The sequence below is a fragment of the Agelaius phoeniceus genome, chromosome 11 (assembly GCF_051311805.1).
Source record: "Agelaius phoeniceus isolate bAgePho1 chromosome 11, bAgePho1.hap1, whole genome shotgun sequence".
Classification (NCBI taxonomy): Eukaryota; Metazoa; Chordata; class Aves; order Passeriformes; family Icteridae; genus Agelaius; species Agelaius phoeniceus.
In genome coordinates this window covers 23021781-23046050 of record NC_135275.1, presented here as the reverse complement: position 1 = coordinate 23046050, position 24270 = coordinate 23021781, and the positions used below count along the sequence as shown (strand labels likewise).

The following is a 24270-nucleotide window of genomic DNA, read 5'->3' as shown; positions in this document are numbered from 1 at the left end:
GAAGGAGGCAGAGGAGAGGAGGGGGACAGCCCGGAGCAGCCCCTCACGGAGCGGGGGGACGCCCTGTCCGGAGCCCCCCGGAGCCGCTCGGTGCCGCCCAGCCGGCGGCGCGGCAGACACCGGTAACTTCACCGCACGCACATGACGGGCCCGCGGCACCGGGACGCGGTGAGCGCCGGTGCGGGGGCGGGCGCGGGGGCGGGCGCGGGGGCGGGCGGAGGGCGGGGGCAGGGAGGGGGCGCGGCCGCGCGCCCCGCCGCCCCCCGCCGCCCCCCGCCGCGGCCGCCACTTCCCGCGGGCGTCGCTCAGCGGCGGGCGCTGCCTCCGCAGGAAGCGGCCCCGCGCCCGCCCCTCCCGCGCCCGGCGACGGGCACATGCACTGTGCGGCGCGGCGGCGGGATGGCTCCGGCTCCGGTCCCGGCTCCGGCGGCAGGCGCTGAGCCGCGGCCCCCCGCGCTGCTGCCGCTGTTGCTGCCGCTGCTGCCGCTGCTACTGCCCGGCCGAGCCGCCGGCCTGGAGGTGCAGCGCAAGTTCCTCTCGCCCACCCTCACCAACAACTTTGCGCTGGACGGCCCCGGCTCCCGCGTTTACCTGGCGGCCGTCAACCGGCTGTTCCAGCTGTCGGGGGGCGAGCTGGCACTGGAGGCGGAGGCGGCGGTGGGGCCGGTGCTGGACAGCCCGCTGTGCCACGCACCGCAGCTGCCGCAGGCCTCCTGTGAGCACCCCAGGGTGCTCACCAACAACTACAACAAGATCCTGCAGCCTGACCCGGAGCAAGGCGTCCTTGTCGTCTGCGGCTCCATCTACCAGGGCCTCTGCCAGCTGCGCAGCATGGCAAACATCTCGGCAGTGGCCGTGCGCTTCCCGCCGGGCGGGAGCGACTCGGTCGCTGTCTTCCCTAGCATGCTGAACGTCGCGGCCAACCACCCCAACGCCTCCACCGTGGGGCTGGTGCTGCGCCGCGGCGGCGGCGGCGGGGCGCGGCTGCTGGTGGCCGCCACCTACACTGGCTTCGGCAGCCCCTTCTTCCCCCGCAACAACAGCCTGGAGGACCACCGCTTCGAGAACACGCCCGAGATCGCTATCCGTGCCCTCAACGCCCGCGGCGACCTGGCCAAGCTCTTCACCTTCGACATCAACCCCTCCGACGACAACATCCTCAAGATCAAGGCGGGCGACAAGGCGCGGCACAAGCTCAGCTTCGTCCGCGCCTTCTTGCAGCACGGGGCCACGCCGCCCGCCCGCCGCCCGTACGCCTACCTGGCGCTCAACAGTGAGGCCAACGCGGGCGACAAGGAGAGCCCGGCGCACAGCCTGCTGGCCCGCATCTGCCTGGGCGAGCCAGCCGAGGCCACCCTCAACGGCAGCGGCGAGACCAAGAAGCTGACCGAGTCCTACATCCAGCTGGGGCTACGCTGCGGCGGCGCCGCCGACGCCTTCACCCGCCTCGTCTCCGTCTTCCCGGCGCGGGCAGCTTGGCGCAGCCCCGCCGCTCCTCACGGCCCGGCCCCGGCCCCGCCGCCCCCCGAGGAGCTGCTCTTCGGCGTCTTCGAGCGGGCCGGAGCCGGCGGCGGCCGGGGGCGGCCGCAGTCCGCGCTCTGCGTCTTCCGCTTCGCCGAGATCGAGGAGACGATCCGGGCCGCCCGCAACTCCTGCCTCGTCAGCCCGGCCGCCGGCATGGTTACCGTGCTGGACAGCGTGGTGCAGGGCACCGGCCCGGCCTGCGAGAAGAGAAATATACAGGTACGGCGGGCGGCGGGCTCCTGCCGGGGCTCGGGGGCGCGGGGACGCGGTAGCCGGCGGTGGGCAGCGGCCCCATCGTGTCCCGTCCCGTGGCCGCTGCTGTCGCCACCTCTCCCGAGCTGGAGCGCATCCCCCGCTTCCCCCGGGCGGGCGGCTGAGCCTCACACCCCGCTGCCCTCCCTGCTCTCCCCGGAGACCCTCCCGCCTGCTCGGGGACAGAATCGTTCCCCTAACCCGGTCGTCGGTGCCCCACTTCTCGTGGTGCCCCGCATGTCTGCGGGCATCGCCAGCCCCATGTCCCGTCCCGCGGCGCACAGCCCTGCCAGGGGCGGCACACAGGCAGCCTTGGCTCCCCGCGTTCGTGGCAGAAGTTTGCCATTGTCACAATTTGTTACCGAGTGGCCGTAAATGTTAGCGCGAGACAGAGTCGCCTGTTTCCCTTTTCACTAAAAATATACGATGCTTGGGAAAAAAGAGAGGGAAAAGGGCTGCTTTAACGCTGCATTTTTCCCTTCCTCTGGGACGAGTGCACAGCTCGGCTCCATCAAAGATTGTGAAAACATCTGTTTGATTTCAGAGGCGAGATAGAGCATTTGGGCTTGGGCTTCCCTGTGCAATGCCAGTGGCAAAGAGAGAAAGGTTTCCCATGGTAACCACAGTGTTTAGTGTGGCATCTCCACTCTGTGGTAAAATATGTAGTCTTAATGCACTTGGTTCATAGACCTACTCTAGCAAAGTTGAACGGTTTTTCCCTGGTGGCAAAGTACAAGCTGCCTGACAGCCAGCAAATCTAGTAGCTGCCGCTAATTCCACAAAGACTGGGTGTGTTAAACACTGGGGGCTCAGTCCTGACATCTTGGCATGGTCACGGCTCTCAGAGGACTCACTGGGAGTCAGGAATCCTATTTACAGGATGCGAAGGCACCCGTAGTTCTTGTTGGCTGTGGCTGATGCTCAGCAACCTTCGGAGCAGCCCCTGAGCCCCGGGCGGGACTGAGCTGTCTCTGCCAGGGCGGGTCAAGCAGCAGCATCGGGGCTGGTGCTGCTGGAGGCGCTTGGGAAGTGAACAAACGGCCTGGTCATAACTGAAACATAGTGGCAGAAGCACCCATCACCCTTGAGCTTCCCCTGGACTCCAGGACTGCTGTGAAGGTGCAGTTTTTTCCAACTTCTGTTCAGTAAAGAAAATAATCATGACTATCATCAGTCTGCTGATGTTGAAAGTATCAAGTGCTGTATCCAGTAAGGTATTTAGACAACAAATTAATGAGTGACTCAAAGGAGACTATGCACAGATGAGATTTCACTCCATCTTTGGTCCTGGCTTGTCACACTGTTCCACTGTAATGTGTGTTCCTGGTAGCACCTTCCTCTCCAAGTGCTACCTGGGTAGGCAGGGAGGGCGACCAGGAGCCTGTTGTCACTGTTGCCATAAAAGCTGAGAAGGATGCTGTGTTCTTGAAGGGATGAGCAACAGGATATGAGGGTCAGGGGAATGAGCTAAAATAACTGAGCACTGCCAAGCCATTGGGAGTCAGTGGGAGCCCTCTGTTTGCAACTGTGGCAAGATCAGGCTGCAAGAAAATTTGTTCATGTGGGGACAGCAGTAAGACCAGTGGTGATGTAAGATGGATGGGGAGGTCGGGTTCTAGTACCAACTGGCATTGCTCCTGTGTCACTGGCCTTGAACCAGTCATTGAACCCGAGGTACCTCAGTTTCCCACGTACTCCCGTATTTATTGTTATTCAGAAACCCAACTCGTGTAGCGTCAGATTGCATTTGTAAAGCTGCTTTGAGATCCTTTGATGTCAAGTACAGCAGGATATAAATGAAGCATAACATTAATATTCGTTCATGCCTAATATTTCTACACTTCCCATTTATTTGAAGCATATTCCTCTAAAACTGCTGATCGAGCCTGCTGGGAAGCCATCCTGCTAGTCAGGAGAGCCTTTATTTTTTTTTTCTTTGCCTTTTCCTTAATTGTTAGAATTGCCAACAAGTTAACAACAAGCTGGTTTTATTTTCGAGTCCCAGAGTGGCAGTGTCAAGAGAAGAGTTGTAATAGGGTGTTTCTTTGGGCTGTAAAAACCTAACATCAGTTTCCACCAATATGTTTTGTGTCCCAGACATGGAAAGGCAGCAGGAAAATGTATTAAAGCAGCAGCTGGTCTGGCAGAGCAGATCAGTATCTGTTAGTGGGTTTCCAGTTTTCCCATTGCATCCCTGTGCATCACTGATAGGGGCTCTGGTGTTAGTAAATGTGACTCGTTAGCTCTTCCTGAGGACCAAATACTTGAGTTTTAATCTCCTTTTGGAAGGAAAAAACCCTGATATTGGCCTGATTCATTCCAAGCGTGTGTTCAGCTGAAGTAGTCAGTTGTTACAAGTCTGGACCATGGGCTGTTAGGTGTAATGCAGTGTGAAAGGAAAATCATTGACCCCTTGTGTGCTCTCCAGTCTAATTGAATGCTCCTCTCCAGCAGCGCTTGCTTTGACTCAGCCAGGGAGCTCCAGCACTCACCCACCCGTGAGGGGTTTTGGGAGTGGGCGCTCAGCATGCCAGCCATCCCTGTCAGTGCCAGCATTTCTGCTCGGAGCTGGCTGAAGCCTGGGGCAGGGCTTCTCTCCACTCAGTGCTGTGCTGGGAGGTCTGAGGGAGGCTGGCACAGAACGAGGCGCTTTGTCCCTGTACAGGTTGATGTGGTGCAGCCACTTGTTTGGCTCTCATTTTGACCGTGTGGGTTTGGCCACACGAGGGCTGTGACGGGTGGGTGAGGCAGGTGGGTGGGTCTGCCAGCTGCCCCGCTGGCCTGCATTCCCCAGGCTGGGGAAGGGGAGCCACAGCTTGGCCTGGGAACAGCCCCTGTCTTCGATGGAAATGCTTACTTGCAATTAAACACATGCTTAACAGCTTTGTGTCAGACGAGGAGAAAATGTGCAGAGGAGGATGGTCTAGGTCAGGAGTGGGGGCTGTTGGTTCTTCTCAATGAGGGTTGCTGAAAAGTCACGTACTGAGGAGATGAATTCACAGTGGCAGCTCAGAGGAAGGAGGATGTGTGAGGGAAGGATTTAGGTTGGTTGGCTTCTTGCACCAACAGTGAGTGGGTGAGCTCTACGATTGCTTCCCCTCAACAGAAATAGTTTTTTATAATGAATTTTGTGTCAAATGCAGCTAAATTGGAATACTTGCATGGAATCACTGTGGTGTTTTGCCCACTCAAAGCCCATGTGGAATTTGGACCCAAGCCCCCAGAAGGGAAGAGGAGTAGGAGCTCTCTGGAGCAAACTGCCTGTAACAGCATTTGCAGCAGTGTGCTGACAGAGCTTATCAAATTCTTGGGACACTGCGTGGGTTTATAGCTCCTATTTGAGCTATTCTACCCCGGGAGGATCATGGCCCAGTGGGTTTGAAGGTTATGCTGGCTGCATGGCTGGAGTGTGACACAGCTGTGGGATGCTGAAGACATCCCACACAGACATTTCATAAGAAAGCAAAGCAGGCAAGAGCCCATCCCCGGCTTCTGGCAGGCTCGAGAGCAGTGGGACATCCCAGGAGGGTCCCCCTCGGTGCCACTGAAAGCAAAGGTCTGCCTGGCTGTTCCTTTGGTCACACTGCATCACAGCCACATCCCAGTGGAGCAAAGCCCCCACAGTGTCCTCTTGCCACTGCTCCATCTCTCAATGGGTATTTTGGCAGGGGATACGGTCAGGCACCTTTGTGTGCACATTTTGCTGTGATGAACAAGCTCATTTGAGGAAAAGCTGCACTGGAACCCCCTTCCCATGCTCACAGCTGCACCAAACTCAGTGTCCTCTGTGGGTTCTGCATGAGCCCCAAGGTCTCCTAAAATCTCCTGGAGAGGTACAGAAAGCAGATATATTCATTAGGCCTAGATTTGCTGGCCAGGGAACTACATCTCTCTTGGGAAATATTTTGGGGCCTGCAACTTGAAAAAGGCTGAAAATCCAGTTTATTTCCTCTGCTGAAAACCATAGGCATAGTGGCATGGGATAATGAAATGTTTCAGCATTAATTCTCAAGTTTCTGGCTCTTGTGGCTTTGTGTCAGATCCTGCATGGTCACTGAACACTGTGTTTGGGGGTGTAATGATGAGATACCCACCAGTGAGCTGTACTATAATGGATTGTTAAATAAAATGAACTCCTTGGGTAGACTGTATAAACAATCTCTGTATATATATGTGTGCCTGGGCATGGAAATGTGGTTTAAAACCAGTCAGAAAATGTTCCCAAAGAAAAAAAATCTCATATACACGTGGGAATATGACAAAGCATCTACTTACTGTCCAAATATACTGTGGCATCTCCATGGGATTGGGTTTTATAGGAGCTGAGTTACTTTGAAGTGCTGGTTTATACTAATTTAGAAATTCCAAACATGAAACTAAATGTGCTCTAACCCTACATCTACTCAAATAAATCCAGAGGATTAGCCACAGAAAGGAAACTGGGAATTTACACTTAATTTCTTCATTAAAAATGAGGCAGGAGTTCTTGTAGCAAGCCTAATTTCTGTATTTTGCAGTGCAGGCAGTTTAGAGTTGCTGGCAGCACCCCAAGGTGTCGCTGCCCAGGTACTGTAGAGCTGTACCATGGCTGTCACCATCACCTGTTCTGCTGTGGGATGTGGGTGGGTGTCCCTCAGCTGCCCTGCCAGGGCTGGGGGCGAGGCCTCAGGTGGGACCCCCGTGGAGGGGCCAGTGGGACCCAGGGTGCCCTGACGAGAGGTGTAAGCCACAGTGTGAGCTTTGCAGGCCTTGGAGCCAGACCAGAGCACTGCCCACCTCTTCTGTCCCTCACCTGCTGCTAGCGAGTTGTGGTCAGCTGTTGTTAGGTTTCCTTGGGAATTTATGTGAAAGTACAACCTGCTGCTGCAGTCAAGGTGCACACAGGCAGCTGTGTGAACACCTTCCCTCCTGGGAGGGCAGGCTCAGCGCTGTGGGCTGCCAGTGCCCGGGGGCTCTCCCACTGCCAGGGCTGGCACGGCCTTCGTGCTCTGTGCCAAGCAGGGCAGTCTCCTGAGCACAGGCCGGTGCCCCCGCGCTGAAGGTGGGTGGTGGGAATGCTTTCCTGGGGGCCCCAGGGCTCATCCCTGCTTTGCTTCTCAAGCTCAAACACGTCCCAAATTGGAAAGGGAAATTCGGTCAAAAGTTTCTGTGCCTGGAAATGGGAAGTTGTGCTGCTTTAGGGAACAGAAACTGGCTCCCAATTGTGGCATGGTGCCTGCCTGCTCTGGGGGCCCAGTGCTGCTGGCTGGGCAGGCAAAGTGTTTGCCATCCCTTGGCAGACAGGGGGGTCACAGGCATGCTGCTGGTTTCTGGAGAGCTCTGCCAACAGCTGGCTGTACAGACCCGGTAATTCCTGGTACCTGGATGCTCAGACTAGATTTGATCCATTGAGCTCATCAAATCCCCTGTAACTAAATAACAGTTTAGGTGGGAAAAGAAAAAGAGTAGTTTTGGCTAAAGCCAAGGGTTTTCCAGGGCAGGTGTTTGACTCCCTCACGTGAATGCAAACCCACGCCCCAGGAGCCACAGTGGATGCAGGCTCAGCTGCAGGGTCTTGGTGGCTGGAAATGAAGGGATTTGCCATCTCTTTTCTGATGTTTCGAAGTTTCCTTTACAGTGAATGGGACTGAGGGCACCAGGAGAAATGAATAAGGCACCATGAGATGTGTATGGATGCCCGGGGATGCTGTAGAAACACCTTACTAAGCCTTGTAAATCCCAGCAGGCGTCTGTTGAGCAGCACTGCTGGGACGCTGATGTCCTCTCCCAGGGAGGGGTTGGAAACATGGTGTCTGAGCCCCTGGCTGTGGTAATTTAATGCAAGCACCAGGCAAGCTGCAACCTGCGGTGCTTGGAAACAATGTTCTAAGCCCCCAAGTGCCAGCACAGGCTGCCTACAGCCCCCGAGTGCCAGCACAGGCTGCCTAGAGCCCCTAAGTGCCAGCACAGGCTGCCTAGGGCACCTGAGTGCCAGCACAGGCTGCCTGCAGCCCCTGAGTGCCAGCACAGGCTGCCTAGGGCACCTGAGTGCCAGCACAGGCTGCCTGCAGCCCCCGAGTGCCAGCACAGGCTGCCTGCATGACCTGAGTGCCACCACAGGCTGCCTGCAGCCCCTGAGTGCCACCACAGGCCGTCTCCATCACCTGAGTGCCAGCACAGGCTGCCCAGGGCACCTGAGTGCCAGCACACGCTGCCTGCAGCCCCTGAGTGCCACCACAGGCCGTCTCCATCACCTGAGTGCCAGCACAGGCTGCCTACAGCCCCCGAGTGCCAGCACACACTGCCCACCCCAGCGTGGCTGTGCCTCCCTGCCAGGCTTGTGCCCGGCATGTGCCGGGGTGGAGCGTGGCTGCCGGCAGCTCCCAGCTGCACCAGGAGGAGGGATGGATGGGGCATGTGGCTGCTCCTCTGTGCTGGGAATGGGGTAGTTTAGGGGCGTGACTGCTCCTCTGTACCAGGCGTGGCCTGGATGGGGCTTGGCATTCTTGGCTGGAGGAAGGAAAATGCCTCCGGGGTAGGTGACTGTTACTTGGTGGCATTGTCCCCAGTGCCCTGCCCCAGGGCAGCGTTTCAACAACCCCATGCACTCAAGGTCCCTTTGGCTTGGTGAGGCCTGGGTACAGTGCAGCTGCTGTGTTGGGGCAGCATCGTTGTCCTGGTTTCATGGTGGGGAGGTGGGTGCCCAGGTCCCCTGATGGATGTCTCTGGTCAGAAGAGTGGCAGTGTCAGGATTTGAACTGAGGTCCCAAGTGTTTCTGTCACTGTCCCCAGCACACATCCCTGGGGCCACAGTGTGACAGGGGATCAACAGGAGGGATCTGCTTTGCTATTTCTTTTTTTTGTTTGATTGTGTGTTTTTGGTTGTGGGTTTTGGTTGTTTTTTTTTTCTTGGTTTTGATTCCTGTGGGGTTGGTAAAGAAATGAGTAGTTGTTTTCAAGTTGGGCTGTAACACCCTGCAGCAGGTGGAGGAGGTGGCAGACTGTCTACGGCATCTCTCACTTCGAGAGGCCAGTAGAATTTATTGATGTTTTTGAGCAGAGGGAGCAGTACTTATTGCCAACATCTGGAGAGCAGCTCTGCTGTTCTGACAGAGCGAGGCTGCAGGGGCGTGGGACAACTTGTGCCTGGGAAAGCCCAGATCAAACTGGGCCCAGATGAGCCCTTGTCAGATGTGACGTGCTGGTGAGCAGGGTGGGCAGCAAAGCCCACAATGACCTTGCCTTGATAACCTGCTGAGTGTCAGCAGGGCTTGTCCAGCACACAGGGTGCACGCTGGCTCCTTACACAGGCCTCTGGGAGCTGGGATGTCTCCAGGGAGTGGGGATGTGCTGGTTCTGGCATCCTGCAGCCACAGGGATGGCACATGTCTGACCTGTGTTGCTGATCCCTATGCCTTCCTCTCCTGTTATTCAGTCCTGTGGATAAGCACAACCCTGCAAGGTGGGACAAGAGGCCCCTCAGCATGGGCTTTTTCTCCAGTGGGCAACATGATGGGGGTTAATTTGGATTGTTAAGCTCTTTTCCATGTTAGGGGGCTTGTTCTGCTGTGCCCCTCCACAATCATGGGTTTGCTGCCATGCTCCCAGGAGTGCTGCTGCGGGAGCTGTGGAGCTCTGGTGGAGTGGTTGAGCCCAGGGACAAGCCCCAGTGAAAGTCCCAGTGTCCAGTGAAGCTGCAGGCTCATGTTTGCAGCCACAGAACCTAGCTGATGCTGTGCCAGCTACTGGAACAAGGCTGCCTATTTTGGGCCTGAACCATTGGAGGGCTGTTGCTGTCACAAGATGTCTGCAGGTTATGTATTCTAAGTGGAATTGGAATACAAATCTTTCAGTTCTAACCCAGGAGCAAAATTGCCCAAAAGTCTGGATTTTGAAAACATGTACATTTATTATTTGAAGAAAATAGGGAACTTACCTTTCCATTTCTGTTGCATCTCTGTTTAAGGTATTTTGCTGCTGTGTACAGCTCCCTTCTGGAGCAGGAGCCCATTGGTTTTCATCCACTGTCTGCTGCGTGCTGCCAACATCCAGCAGGCTGTGAGCTGCTTGTGGCCACTGCTGTCTCTGGTGGGTCACCTAAACAAAAGGAGCTTTTGAAAACCTTTTGCTTTGTTCAGGTGCTGTCTGCTGGAGGAGACAGGCAGTGAGTGTGAGGGCTGGCCACAGGCCGGAGGAGCCTGGCTCACACGTTCATCCTTTGCACTGATAATTCTCTTTGCTTGAATTTCTTCTGCCCCCAGAATGAGGACAGGGGTTAGAGTGGAGGAAGGCTGCACTGGTGATCCAGGGAAGTGGTGTGTCTCCTGTAGACTACATCTGTGTAGCTTGGTTGCTTCTGCATTTGGAGTGCTCAGTTAATGGGCAAAAATGGTTTCATTAAGCTTTCTGTGACAAGCTTCCTCTGTGGGCTGGGTGCTCGACCAAGTGGTGGTGGTTTGTTTTTTGGACTCTGGTGCTGAGGCTGTGGAGCAGGTGATGCGTGGGGGGAACCCAGAAGGGGACAGCACTGCAGCACAGCATTGCTTCTCAGAGGCAGGTTTTACTTAGGATGTGTAAAAGAAGGGTAGAGTTGTGCTCATTATCTCTGGGCTTGATGGATTCAGCAGAACTAATGAGGAAAATACAGGAAAACATTTACTATAAACTATTGCTAAATGAAATAGATTTGAACTGACACATGCAAAAGACCAGTTGTGCTAGGTAAGAAGCTGTTACTTTAATGGATGCTTTTTTCAGCCCTGACTTGCACAGATATGCCTTCAGAGCACTTTGAGCATGTGAAGTGCTAAGTGTTAGTCTAGCAATAATAAAATAGTAACGACCAAAGATTGAGGAGCCAAACTCATGGTTCATCAGGGACTCTTCCCTGTGGAAGAGAGTTTGAATGGTCTGAGGTTGGTTACTGAGGCCGAAGCTTAACATAAATGAGAAACACAGGTTGAGTGGTGGAGGGGTAACAGGAAAAGCACAGCTCAGAAAGTACAGCCTAAATAAAGCAAGTGTCCTACTCTGAGCAGTTTCAGTGGGGGAGGTGTCTCTTGGGCTTCTGGGCAGAAGTGGGTGTCCTTGAGATGAGGCACGCTGATCTGCTCAGCCCCTTGTCCCCAGGGAGTGGGAAGAGGAGCTGAGTTTCCAAGAGGGTGAATTTAAAGGACATACAAGCTCTTGCTGCTCAAACACGTGCTGTTCTGACTGTGACAACCCCTCTGGAGCCTGTTTGTTAATCCCTCTGCTTGCCCATTCCTGGTGGATTTGATTGTATAATCTCAAGTATTGTATTTAATGCAGGATGAAGGCTAACATAATAAGCTTGACCAGTCTTCCTGGTGGCATGAAGGATGTGCAATTTTAGTTTAAAAAGTGCTTCTTTTTCATGTTTCTCCACTTTGAGCAGCTCCCCATGCTGTTGTGCTTGCTGTTTCAGTGCCCTGCTGGGGAAGCACTGGTGGGTGCCAGACCCTGGGCTTGTGTGGAGCAAGGAAGGGGGACCCATGCTGGGCTGCCAGGGCTGGGAAGGGCTTTTGGGGGAGAGCTGGGCAGGTCTGCCTGTGCACATTGCCTTCAGCTTTCTTTTCCAGTTGGGGTCAGCATGACGGGGTTGGGGCTGATGGAGTGATGATGGCCATGAGCTGGGCCAGTTGTGGCTGGAGGAGGGAGCAGAGGAGATTTAGAGGGGAATCACACTGTCAGCTGCAGGCATCCAACTTTGGTGCCACTGCTGAAGCCAAGGCTGGAGCCTCTGAAGACTCACGGCAGCAGATGGTTGGATGGCAAGAGGGGCCTGTGGTTGTTCAAGCTGTTGTCAGGCTTTGGCCTCACTGTAGCAGAGTGGCTGTGCCTGCAGCCCAGCAGAGCCCTGGTGCTGTCCCAGTCTCTGTGTCCTCCTGCTGAGGTGGGCTCTGCAGGCAGCAGCTGGGCGCGTGTACGTGCTGTCTGCCCAGGGCTGCCACTGCCAGAGCAGCAGATGGAGCTTGGGTTTTGCCCTCTGAGATGATCTGGGATGCCGAGTGCCTCTTCCAGCACTCACAGTCTCACACCTCTGGTGGTTTGAGGTCTGTGGCTGCGGTGGAGGTGAGTGTGGCTGCTGCTGCTGAGCCGCAGGGCTTTGGCCTGACCCAGCTGTGCCTTTTCCCAGCCATCAGTCCTGTGCTTGCTGTCTCCTGCCTTCTAGCAGTCCTCTGTGCCCTGTCCCCTTCCTTACCTCAGCCACGGTCCCATGGGAGGCTGCCAAGAGTGAAATTTAGGAGCTGGCAGGAAAGAAGAGCTTGGAGTCAAGAGGAGAGAGAGGGAAGAATGAGTTTTCTAAGAGTGATAGCTCCCTGCAGGCACAAGGTCTAGGTGGCTCCTGGGAGCAGAGGGGTGTTGGGATAGACCTTTACTGGTGTCACATTAGTGACTCACAAAGTACCCTGGCCCAGGGCTGGCATTGTGCAAACGGGCAAAACACAGCCAAACTCCCACTTCCTTGCTTGAGGAACTTGTCTTAGCAAACAGTGAAAGCAGAGTGCAAGTCTCACTTTAAGCCTTTTTTTTGGTTTTTTAAGAGTGTCTGCTGTGCTGCATGGATACTGTACTCTTGGTAATTCTCAAGAAAAAAATTCTCTAGATTCATTTTGCCAGAGATTCTCAGCCTGAGTGCCTTGACTGGCCACAAGTGCACATTGATTTGCCTCCTGCGGCCTAAAAAAATATGATGGGAAGTCTGAGGAGCTCTGTGCTAATGCCTGCCCTTGAGCAGCTGGAGACTGCTTACATCTCAAGTGCCTCAACAGTGGAGTCCTCTTCTGAGGATGACATTTTCCTCCAGGCATCCCAAAAAGCCTGGTTTTGACAGGTCTGGTTGCGACACTGCAGCAGATAAACGAGTGATTGTGCGTACAAACTGCTGGGGGCCGGGGGAGCTCCGGGGAGAATGCTGGGGCTGTGTGCTTGGTCTGGGCTCTGCCCGACACAGAGCAGGGCTTGTACTCTCCCTTAGCATAATGCAGCCAGGCTGGCTTGGCATCACTGGCCGCGTCCGTTCTCCTATGCAGTGTTTCCCCACTGGTTTTTAGCCTGTCGCTACTGTTCAGTGCAAGTCTGTGTCCTGCTATTCTCTTCAGACAGTATCCTAATTATTCTGAATATTCGCTCTGCAGTCAGAAATTTCCCTGAGTCATACCTAAATGTTAATAAAAGCCGAATGGTTTATGTTAAGGAAGGCAAGAGATAAAACTAGAGCCCTTTTATCACAGCCTTTAATGGCCTGAAAATGTCAGTTGTGTGGGAGCAGCTGCCAAATTTTGAGCCTATGAAGATGATGGCTAAGTCCCACAAATCAACAAGTTTGGAGCGGATTATCCGATGCTGGCTGTGTCATTTTCCCAGGACTCCAGGCATGCTGGAAGCCAACGCTTTAATCCTCTCAGATACGAAGTCAGAGAGGGGCCGGGCTCCCCTCCTTGCTCCGGAGCTCTGGAGCTGCTGCAGCCAGCCAGCACGGCCTCGTGGAGGGCAGGGGCTCTGGGCTTCCCTTGCGCCGCAGCTTCTGAGTCACAAATCAGCTCCAGCTTTGCTTGGGAACTATTTTTAAGGTCACAAACACAGGATGCAGAAATCAGCACATTTCATGGTTTTCCTGAGAGCTGCCTCACCACTCCTCTTCCTCCTTCTGTTTCCAACAGACTTCCTTCCCGAAGGGACATCCTGCATGCCCAGGGCTGGGGAGCTGTAATGGAAATTCTGGGAAATCGCTTTTTATGCTCCTTATAGGCCTGGGATAAAGAACTGAACTCACTCTGTGAAGACAGCTGAACTCTTGAGCTCTGATGTGGCTGGAAATCTTTTATCTCTGTCCCATTTTGTTTCTGCAACTGCACTCAGGGGTTAATCTGAGTAACCATCCTCTTAGCTGTGGCCCCTTGATTTGAATTCATTTGCATCACTTGTGAAGTTTTGCAGCAATAGCACAAATTGCAGCGTGCAGGGGCACAGCAGCGTGTTCCCCTGTCCTGGCAGGGCAGAGCTGCTCAGCTGGTGCTGCCTGTGGCAGTCCCCAGCTTTGCCCAAGAGCTCCTCATCAGCGACAGAGGGGCAGAGTCTTGTGGGCAGGAGGTTTTGATCTGGAATCAGCCCACAGTTCTGTGAGTTACTGAGTACCCAGAGCGTGTCAAAGAAAAATAGAGGCAATACAGTAAATGCCCACGGGGTGTTTTAAAATGCAGATTATAGAAAGAGATTGGTTTTGGAAGAAAACTTAGCATTTGTTCTTTTCCCACTTCAGGATAGGGCAGCTTGATTTAAGAAAGAGTGAGATTTAACCCTTCCACTTGTGGATGGCCTTCTATTCCGTTCATCCAGTGCAACTCCCCAGCTGTGGTGACTGCCTGGTGCCTGCAGAAGGATGTGACTTGGCTGTATCCTGTTTACTGGAAACGTGATGGAGTTAGCTGTCCTCTTGGTGCTGTGGGGTATGGGTAGCAGCAGCACAGCATGTCATCCCTTCTTTGGACCCGGGAGAGGGAAATACCATATGTCTCCTACCCATCCGTTTGTTGGAAGATCTGATGTCATTTGAAGAAAGGTGTTTCAGAGGAAGGATGTGTGCAGCCAAAATAAAGCTCGGCCTGGGTTAGAATAGTTACATCCTGTTTACTATGGAAAACACTTTGCACTGATATGAGCTCTGAAATACATGATTTATAAGCAGGCAGGCGCTGCAGATAAGGGACTTCCCGTGATTTTGGCCACCTGGGAGAAGGAAGGGCCAAGTCTTTCAGGCTGGCAGGCAGTGATGCTGGTCCCAGCTCCTGTGCAGCTGCCATAGAGAGGAGGTGCGGAGCATCCCTTGAGGTCCCAGGTGGCCGGAGATGCCTTTATGCCTCAGTTTCCCTGCAGGAAAGACCCTTGTAAGCTTCAGGTGGTGATATTCTTAAAGCATAATGAAGAAGAGGTAGAGATAACCATCCCTAAGACAAGTAAATAACCCCAAGTGAGTTTCTAAATAGCTGTTTGTGAAGGGAAGGAATCATTAAATCAGAAACATGAATGGCTTGCCATGTCCTCTGTATAGTATCAAAAAAGTTGTGTTGCTCAGTTACAGAGAAAACATACACATTTAAGAATTTGGGCTGTGATTTTACTTTTTACTAGAATGAGATGCAGTAAAACTGCAGAATGCATTTAGCATTGCATCCACAAACTTGATCCTTTAGTCTTGGTCCCCTAAGAACAGAGGTACAGCTTTGAATGTGCTGCCCCATTTGGCACTCGTCTGAGCAGAGGAAGTTTTTCACATCAGGCTTTTGTCACTCCGTGTCTGGCGCAGCCAGTGGTGGCCACGGGCTCTGGGGGGCACAGGGGACCAAGGTCAGGGTGGTTTTTGGAGAAGACCCAGCCTGTCTCTGGTGGCACTGTGGCTGTGCTGGCCCAGCAGCAGGGATATGAGCCCTGGCTGTGTCTGCAGCTGCAGGATCCCTGTGGTCAGGGGTGCGTGCTCTTGTGCAGAGGCTGCTGTGGGGTGTGACTGCTCTGCTGGGTAGCCCAGGTGTTTGCTGACCAGCTGCTGCAACACACCAAGGGCTGGCTGGCACCCACAGCTCCTGGTGAGGTCTGCTGCTGTCCTCTGCATGCAAGGAGGAGGAGTGGGCAGTGCCATGGCTGCAGTCCCCATGCTCACTGCTCCCTGGACCAGTTGTGGCCGTGACAGGGAGGTCACTGACCCCCTGTGGGTGTCTGTCTGGGGCTTTGTTTCTTTTGCTGGTGCAGGGGCACCATCCCTTGCTTATGCATGCAGGGGCACCATCACCTTGCATTCCCTCTGGGTTTTAGCATGTTTCTTCCCCACTTCTCAGCAATGTGTTGCTGTGGTGTGGCACCAACCCAAGACATGGTGGTGGCTTGGGGGCAAGTGGGCACGAGGCAAGAGTTGCACACCAAAGTGGGATGACCCTGCAGAGAGACCTTGCCTAGCCTCACCCTCCTGTTGCAAAGCCTAAATATTTGCTTAATCTTCTGAAGTGTCTGGAGAGAGGAGAGAGCCAAAGCTTTAGCCTGGTTCTATTAATGAAATAGTGATGATGACTAGGGAATTAGTATCCAGGCCCTGGTGTAGTCCAGGGAGAAAGGACTGTGCTGAACAGGCTGGTGGTCACCCTCTGCCTGGTGGAAACTGCATTCCCATTCTCTGACAGATACAGCCTCAAATCCCTGTGTTTATTCTGCTTAAATTCAGAATTCTGTCAGCTTCTGTGGCAGTGCTATCTGCCTTATGACTGGATTCAGAAAGGCACAAATGTGCTTTGTCCTTGGGGTGTGGGCTGCGACCTTGCAGGCATTTCTTGCTGGAATTTTGTACAGGCACTTCCCACAACTGGGGCTTGGATGGTGGGTACCTGTGGGTACCTGCTGCTGCTGGAATGCCAGCCTGCCAAGGAGTGTGACAGTGGGGTCACAGCATCCTCTGGGCTAAACCTGGGGTCACACTGTGGAGGATGTGGTAATGGCCCTTGAAACATGCTCCTCATTTGAAGGGCTCCAGCTGCACCTGCTGCAGCTCAGAAAAGCTGCTGCAGGAGTGACTGCAGGTGAATCGTTGGCAGTGAGGCTGTTGTGATGTTCAAGCATTGTTGAATCCATCCAAGTTGTCTGAGCAGAAATTACATGAGAATCTCAGAGGATTTGGAGTGAGGGGTCATAAATCTTGGGTGCATCTTGGCAGGGTAGTAGGAATATGAGGCATCAGTTCCACTTGCAAATGCTGCTGTCATGCAGCAAATGCACTAATTAATTTAGCACAGGAGAGTCAAGTCTGTTGTCTTGCTTTTGGCCAAACAAGTCAAATGCCTGTTCGTAGACACAGGTCAATGACAAGTCCTTAACCACTGCCTTTGCCTTGGCCCCTGGCAGTGAATGGATGTGGGAGCCCTGCTGTCAGCCTCGTGCCCCTGTGCCAGCCCTTGTGGGTCAGCTCAGCAGCCAGGGCCCGCTGCATTTTCCTGTGGCGTGGCTCAGCAGTGAGGGCTCTAGGAGGGCAGAGAGGGCTCTGAGCAGTCTGTCCCAGTGCTGCTGAGGGGCTGGCAAGGGAGCAGGCCGATGTTTGTGCAGCCTGTTGATGTCTGTGTCTCTCCCCAGCTGCAGCCGGAGCAGCTGGACTGTGGAGCCGCGCACCTCCAGCACCCGCTGGCCATCCTGAACCCGGTCACAGCCACCCCCATCTTCACCTACAGCGGCCTGACCGCCGTGGCGGTGGCCAGTGTCAACAACTACACGGTTGTGTTCCTGGGCACGGCGAGCGGAGCACTCCTGAAGGCAAGTGGGGCCCAGCAGCAGCAGCAGCAGCGTGGGGCAGCACAGCTGGGGACAGGGTGGGTGTCGGGGCTCCCCCTTCCAGCACCCCGGTCTGCCCAGAGCGGGACATCTGTTGTCTCCTTGGTTGGTGCACCCGCTTCCTTCAGGCAATGAAGAAGTCATTGGGTACTGCCATAGCCTGGACAGTGATACACGCTGCCTGATGACTGGTGGCTGATAATCACTGCTCAGGGCTGCCATGTGAGCGGGATGTTTTTGATAAACCCTAAGCTGAAAATGCTATTGTGCAGCATTGAATTATAAATTAATTTTATTAAACTATTTTATTAATTATATTAATATAATTTTAAAACAATACGATTATATACGCAACATAATATAATTTTAATTACAATGTTTTGTTATTATTTAATTCTTGAAATTATTAAAATTATTAAAAGCTCTTCTAATAAATTCTCCCTCTGAGGTGCTGGCTTTTGAAGACCCCATGTAGGCAGGGGAATCACAAAGAGATTCTTCTTCACAGCTGAATCCAAAGCAGGTGTGAACCCATGGTGGAGTCTGTTCTAAATAACATGTAAGAGGTGATGCAGGGTGATGCAATGCCCCAGCTCTGCAGCCAGGACACAAGGCCAAGCTCTCAGTAACCTTAGTGCTTGAAGTTTGCCAGAGAAAGTTTTGATTCCAGGCAGCCACAGCAGTCTGGTAAACTGCCAGTATCAAAAGTCCATAGAGAAGAGGGGGAAAAGGCCTGGAGCAGAGACAGCTGATACCTGCTTTATCTCTGCCTGGGGAGACTGATGCATAATGTGGAATACTGGATCAAAATACTTGGATAGAAGAAAACTTACCCAGTTTTTTCCCTTGCATCTCAGTGCTCCCGGCAGAAATGTGGGAACGATCACAATCACAAAGAGGCTCCCTGCTTTGATTTTTGCCCCCAGGGGCAGGTAATTTGTGAGGGTGGGAGGGAGCTGGCGTTGGGCCAGGCACAGCAGGCTGGGGGGCACATGCCACACGCAGAGCAGCCTGTTCACACGGCATTAACAGCTCTGCTCCATTATCATCTCCGAGAGACCAGCCTTATCTGCAGTGCCTCCATTAGGGAGAGGCTCCTGGCTACCCTGTGCTGGGATAATTTGCTCAGATAGCTGTAATCTAATTCCACAACACAGCTGCATAACCAGAAGCCCTTCTACCTTTGGGGCTCCTTGCTTTTTGGCACGGGACGCAAGGTACTTTGCGTGAGGAAATCATTCAGATTTGTGGCCTGAGAAAAGACAGCAGAGGGGCAGAAATAGTGCTTGCCCAGCTCCTGCCAGCAGCAGTTAGGGCTACCAGGGGCATGTATGGCGAATTAATGCAGTTCTGGCTGCAGACAGGCATTTGGTGAGGACCAATCTGGCCATCATGAGAGGGTCAGCAGTGCTTGGGCAGCGCAGCCGTGCCAGGGGGCAGTGCCCTCAAGGGCAATGGTGAGAAGGAGGGCTCTCTCCTGATGTGTGCAGGTGTGGAAGTGCAGTGTGCAAGCAGACGAGTCCTGGTGTTACCCAGGACGTGCTCTGCTCCCACCAGCACCCAGGGCAGTCTGTGTGCTCCAGCCACCCCAGCCTGCTCCCCTGCTGCAGCAGGACCAGCAGTCACTACCCCTCTGTGCTGCTGTGGGAGCTCTCCCCAGAGCCTGCAGCCCCCTGGAACCCAGGGAAATTGCCTGTGTGAAGAGGATGTAGGGTGAACATGCCCAGGAGGCAGAGGGAGCCAGACACAGGTGCCTGTAAACAGCCACGTGGAGCCCATCTCAGCAGCAAGGGAGAGAGGATGCAGTGGGGAATGTCAGGCCTCAGTTCATGGACTTCTTGGGTGATACCAGGGAAATAATTTAGCTTCTGGCTAGCCAGCTTTTAAAATGGACAAAGCAATAGTACCCTTTTTCTGCATAGCTCTCTGTGCTATGTTTCTTAGCAGAGAGAAGCCTGAGCCTGTGCTGTCATACTGGGGTGTGTCAGTGCTGCTCTAGTGTAAGAATTAATTAACCTATGTTAATTAATTAATCCACATTTAGACAACAGAGGCACACTTGGTCATTACAATATTGCCTTCCCTTGCTAGTAAGAAGGCCAGAATTTTCTTCACTCCCTTTCTGTTTTAAGCTGAAAAGTGACTGTCACGAGAAATTGTGTAGCCCCATTGTTATTTCCTCTCAGCAATGCCACATTTAATTTACTGAATTTTCAAGTCAAATGCCAAGACATTCAGAGAACTGAAAGGCAGGCTGATGCTGTGCAGCCTCCTCCATCACTGCCAGCACTTCGGCTGGTGATTCATGAGGCAAGGTAGGACTTGGCGCTCTCGTGGCAGCTGCCGTGGTCTTCTGGAGTCAGCAGGGATAGAAGCTTCTTCTGGCTGGGAGTGACAACACTTATTTTTCAAATATGCAGGGAGCAGGAGATGCCATGCTGTACAGCCCTGTTGCTGATTTTGACTGTTTTTCATTAAGTTTTGGGAACTCGATGTTCCCTGTACAGAATGTGAGTGTGTATGTGATGAGGCCTGAAGGCTGGTGCCACTTGGGTGAGGGTAACGCAAACGCTGCTGTGCCTGTTGGATGAAGCTGTGCAGGGCTAGAGCCTCCAATCAGTCACCTTCCAGAGGGACCAGGGACAGTGAGGGTCCTGCACCCCTGAGCAGGGCTGGGGCTTTCTGGGCCGTGCCATGCCTGCCCAGCGACACAGAGCTGACTTTCCATGCCTTTCCAGGAAAGCTCTGTGTGTGCAGCCTGCAAAGTGTGCAGAGATTCACAGTGCTTGACAGCTTGGGGCACCACTGAATACCACTCTGGTTTTTATTTATAACCAAGGAGAAATAATCTTCTGCCCTTAGTGTTTGAAAATGGTCTCAGTGAGTGGCCTCTTCTCTCTACAGATAAACCTGGACAGCACGATGAAGGTTATTAGCAGGAGATCCATTTCAGTGGCTTACGGAGAGCCTGTCCACCCCATCATGCAATTTGACCCTTCTGATTCCACTTACCTCTACCTGATGACCTCTTACCAGGTGAGCTCTTCAGTCCTCAACAAACCAGTTATTGGAGCACAGCATGCATTTGATTTAGCTCAGAGCTGGGAGCAGAAAGGGGGTGAGAGCCAAGATGTTCAGAGCTTTGGCTGTCACTGGGCTTTCTGGGGAGGTGCCTATCTATTCTCCTGTGCTGGGTAATAACACCATGCAGCCCAGCTTATCGGGTCTTTGTGGTGGTCAGGTAAAAAGAAGAGTGAAAGATACTGAAACAGATTGCACTTACAGGAGTGCAGAAATAAGCACAGAAATAAGCAAAGGTTGTTCCTGTACAGAAACCCCAAAATGACAGTACATGGTCTTTAGGGAGGCTTTCAGGAGATCCTACGGACAAAAGTCTGCCTGTCAGAAGTGGTCCCTGGGAGGTTTCTGCTCAGTGCTTGGCAGGAGGGCTCTGCAGAGACCTGGAGAGCTGCAGCAGGCACAGACAGGCAGTCCCATCTCCATCAAGTTAACAGAGTAGGAAGATGAGAGCTGAGTGCTCCAGGCACTGAGGGTTTGTCCTGAATTACATTTTAATCTGTCAAAACAGATGCACCACCCCAAATGTTACATGTTGCATTTGTATTTTCCGAGCTCTAATTCCCTGCAGGTTGGTCATTATCGTTTCACAGACCCCTCCCAGGAAGCCTCTTCAGCTGATGGCTCTGACTGGCTCATCTCAGCCCCTGGCTGGGCTGTGCCCTCCACTCAGGCTGATCAAACAACTGGTGTGGTGCTCCTGGTGCCTCCTCTGACTGCTCCTTTTCCAATAAATCTGATGAGTTAGTTTCTCTTTGATGGAGAGAGCATCCTGGGAAGCTCCCCAGGAGCTTGACAGGGTTGGGGTGGGGTTGCTGAGCCCTGCAGGGCTGGGGAACAGTGAGGTGCTGTGAGTGAAGTGGGGCTCTGGCCAAGGAACCTGCAGCCTGGACTGTGCTTGCCTGGTGGGAGCTCTTGGCACCTCACATTTTCAGTCCCCACTGTTCCAAACCAGTCAGGTTTCCTTCCCAAATGTTTAGAGATCAAAGGAGGTGAGAGCAGAAACTAACACATGCTTTCCCTTCCAACTGCTGCTGCCAAGTGAGTCCCCAGAGGTACTTTAATTTTTTTCACAAATCAAGGTTTCTAGAGTGGTGCTGCTTTCTGATCTTTGTGTAAACAGCCAGAGAGTGCTGGGCTGTGTCTGGAGAGGAGCTTTCTGCAGGTCTGGGTGAGAGCTTTTCACAAGAGATGGTCAAGCTGTAAAGCTATGTCCATCTGACACCTCTGAAAGGTGCAGTGTCACATTCTTGTAACCTGGTCTCACATGGCTCCTGCCATGGCACCAGCTGAAAAGGAGCAGCTCAGCCCAGCCTAGCCCAGCTCAGCTCAGCTGGCTGCAAACCCTGTGGTTTCCCAAGCCCTAGGGCATCATTCCTGTCTTGGGGCTCATGGCCTGGCTTGGACAGGCTCTGGGGGCCTCCAGTGGGCAGCAAGTGGCTTCCTGGGCTCGTCCCCATGCCAGGTGGCCATGGCACAACTCCAGCTTCCAAGCCACGCCAGGGATTGCTCCCGGTGTGCGGGGTGAGCTTGCTCCAGGGGAAGGGTGCCTCAGCCCCAGGCGCTGGTGTCCTGTGTCCAGCTGCGTCCGGCCGGGCGGGGGTTCCGTGGGGCTGTGCCACGTCTGGGAGCAGCTGTGCTGTTGTTGTGCAGATGACTCGGGTGAAGGTGGCTGCCTGCAGCCAGTACTCGACGTGCGCGGAGTGCCTGGCCGCCGCCGACGCCTACTGCGGGTGGTGCACCATGGAGACCAGGTAGGACCAGCCCCGCCGGGTCCGGGTGTGCTCAGCGTGGCCTTGGCCCTCGGCCCGGGCAGGAGTTTGTGGTGCCCTCTGCCTTTCCCCACAGTCCTTGTCCATTCCTTACAAAATACCTGCTGTTAGAAAGTGTTGCATCTGGCCCAAAGGGTTGGGATGCTCTTCAGAGCCAAGGTTTCACCATAGCTGCATTGTCATGCCACAGGCAGCTGCCAGTGCAAAGAATCTCTTGCAGGTGTCAAACCATGGGACTGGGAGAACCCACCCCCTGTGAAAGTCCATTTGCCCCTGCAGATCTCATCTATTAGTAGAAGATAATCACATGCAAAAGGGAATATTCAAAATTAGATTCCATATTTGCAAACTGAAGATGTCAGACAAAACGTCATCCTTTCCTCCTGAGTTTGGGTTCAGCCTGGGCTTTTCCTGCCTTCCTCAATCCTGCTGCTCCACTGGTGCTGTGGGAGTACATGTTGTTATCATGGCAAGCAGACACTTAAACCATAGCAGCAAATGTTAAGGCTTAGCTGCATGGATAAAGGAGAAAGATACAGACACAAGATTTTCTCTTCCCTCACAAGGAATTCAACATTTTTATCACATGTTTTAAAACTCATCAACCACGAGCTGTTCCTCTGTTCATTGCAGGTGTTCTCTGCAGCATGAGTGCACCAACTTCACCGGGGCCAACTTCTGGGCGAGTGTGAGTGAAGGAGTGCAGCAGTGCCCTTCCATGACCATCCTGGAGCCTGAGATCAATATTGACAAAGAGAACCCGGTGCGTTTGCTGCCACTTCCAAACCAATCCCCTGCAGGATCCATAGAGCCACAGCCTGCTCCCAGGGTGGGTGGCCAGCCCTGCTCCTCCCGTGGAGCAGCACGGCTCCTCGTGGCCTGGATGTGGTCAGGGGGATGCTGAGCTCTGCTGCATGCTGCTGCATCAGGCCAAGGCTCTCGGGGTGACCTGCTGCACCCCGGAGCCTGAGCCAGCTGGATGCCAAGTCTGTAGGAAAACAGCACCCAGAGCTGGGCCTACAGGCAAAAACCACCCAGAGCTGCTGCACCAAACACACAGGGGAGGGTCGCAAAATTTCAAACACAATCAGCTGCAGACAGCTGAGTCAACTCATTTCCTGGTTTTGTACTGTTGCTATTTAAAAGTATTTTAATTATATTTTAAAGGTATTTATCAAAATATTATTTGTTTCAAGACAGAGCCTGTCTGTGGGCTTGTTTTGGAGTTGCCTACCTCTGAAAAGCTTCTAAAATGTTGACCATTTCTAAATATAATTTTCTGTGATAATAGCTGACTTTTTTGTCTAATGTAGGCCCTGATAATACAAATAAATGGAACTATCCCGAACTTGAATGGAACAAATATTTCATGTGACTATGGAAACAGCATCCACACGGTAGCCAGAGTCGCTGGGGATTATGTAAACCAATTTATTTATTGCAGTTTGCTTCCACACGAGAAATATCCAGCATTTCCTGATGACCAAGGTATGCAAAAGCAAACAAGATGCGTTCCTTCTAACCACTTTTGTGGACACAGTTTTTAATAGGCTTTATTTATTTTTTTCAGTTGTATGTGCAGTTAAGACACACAGGGAAGAAAAGCCTGAAGCTGTGTCTGTTTTACAGGGCATATGACTCTGAAGTGTAGGAGTTCCACCATGTTTACATGAATTGATAGTATTTCAAATCTATCAATTTTTGTTTTAAACATCAGAATTTAAATGCCAGTTTATCTGGTTTGAGCTTCTGCTTTAGATTTAGTATGTACTAAGCCAAAAATGTTCTAGCCCTGGTCAAATAAAATAGTTTTTTATATTGATATTTTCAATTGCTTTGTTCAATTTCCCTCCAAAACACATGCTGCCTTTCAGGAGAGCTCTGGAGAGAGAGCGAGTGGGTACCTAAAGGAGCTCAGTAACTCTTAGTCCCATTTTTCAATCAAAAGCCATCCAGAGGTGTCCAGTGTCCCCTGCTTGCCAAAGGGGATGCCTGTCGAGGCTCCATGGAGCAGCAGCAGAGGAGATGAGTGCCTGCAGATGAGGCTGAAGCCAGCTGAGCTGCTGGCTGAGCTGACCAGATCTGAACTGGCCACTTAGTGATGCAGTCAGCCCCTCTCAGTGCCTTTGGAGAGGTTTGATGCTTTATTCCAGACTTGAGTGCTTGTAAAGTTCTCATCCTTCAAGCCTGGAGTGAATGTGCCATTGAAGATGGCTGACTTCAGTAAGGGGAGAATTAGCTAGTCCTTTTGAAAATTCCACTTTTCCTAGGCCCGTTTGTAAAGCTGCATTGCTTTCCTCCCAAACTATCCAAAGAATGGGAGATCTTTAACTGCTCT

General features: G+C 53.1%; 1 protein-coding gene across 2 annotated transcripts in view; it reads left to right on the top strand.

The window, feature by feature from the left end:
- The first annotated feature begins 276 nt into the window (after positions 1 to 276).
- PLXND1 (plexin D1) overlaps positions 277 to 24270 on the top strand; it is a 67721-nt gene continuing 43727 nt past the window's right edge. For both annotated transcript variants that reach the window (XM_077184706.1, XM_054639952.2), the window contains exons 1-6: positions 277 to 1743; positions 16888 to 17064; positions 19987 to 20118; positions 21814 to 21914; positions 22566 to 22695; positions 23246 to 23420. In XM_077184706.1, the coding sequence (XP_077040821.1) occupies positions 400 to 1743; positions 16888 to 17064; positions 19987 to 20118; positions 21814 to 21914; positions 22566 to 22695; positions 23246 to 23420 (2059 nt within the window). In that variant the 5' untranslated portion in view covers positions 277 to 399. The remainder of the gene's footprint in view (positions 1744 to 16887; positions 17065 to 19986; positions 20119 to 21813; positions 21915 to 22565; positions 22696 to 23245; positions 23421 to 24270) is intronic.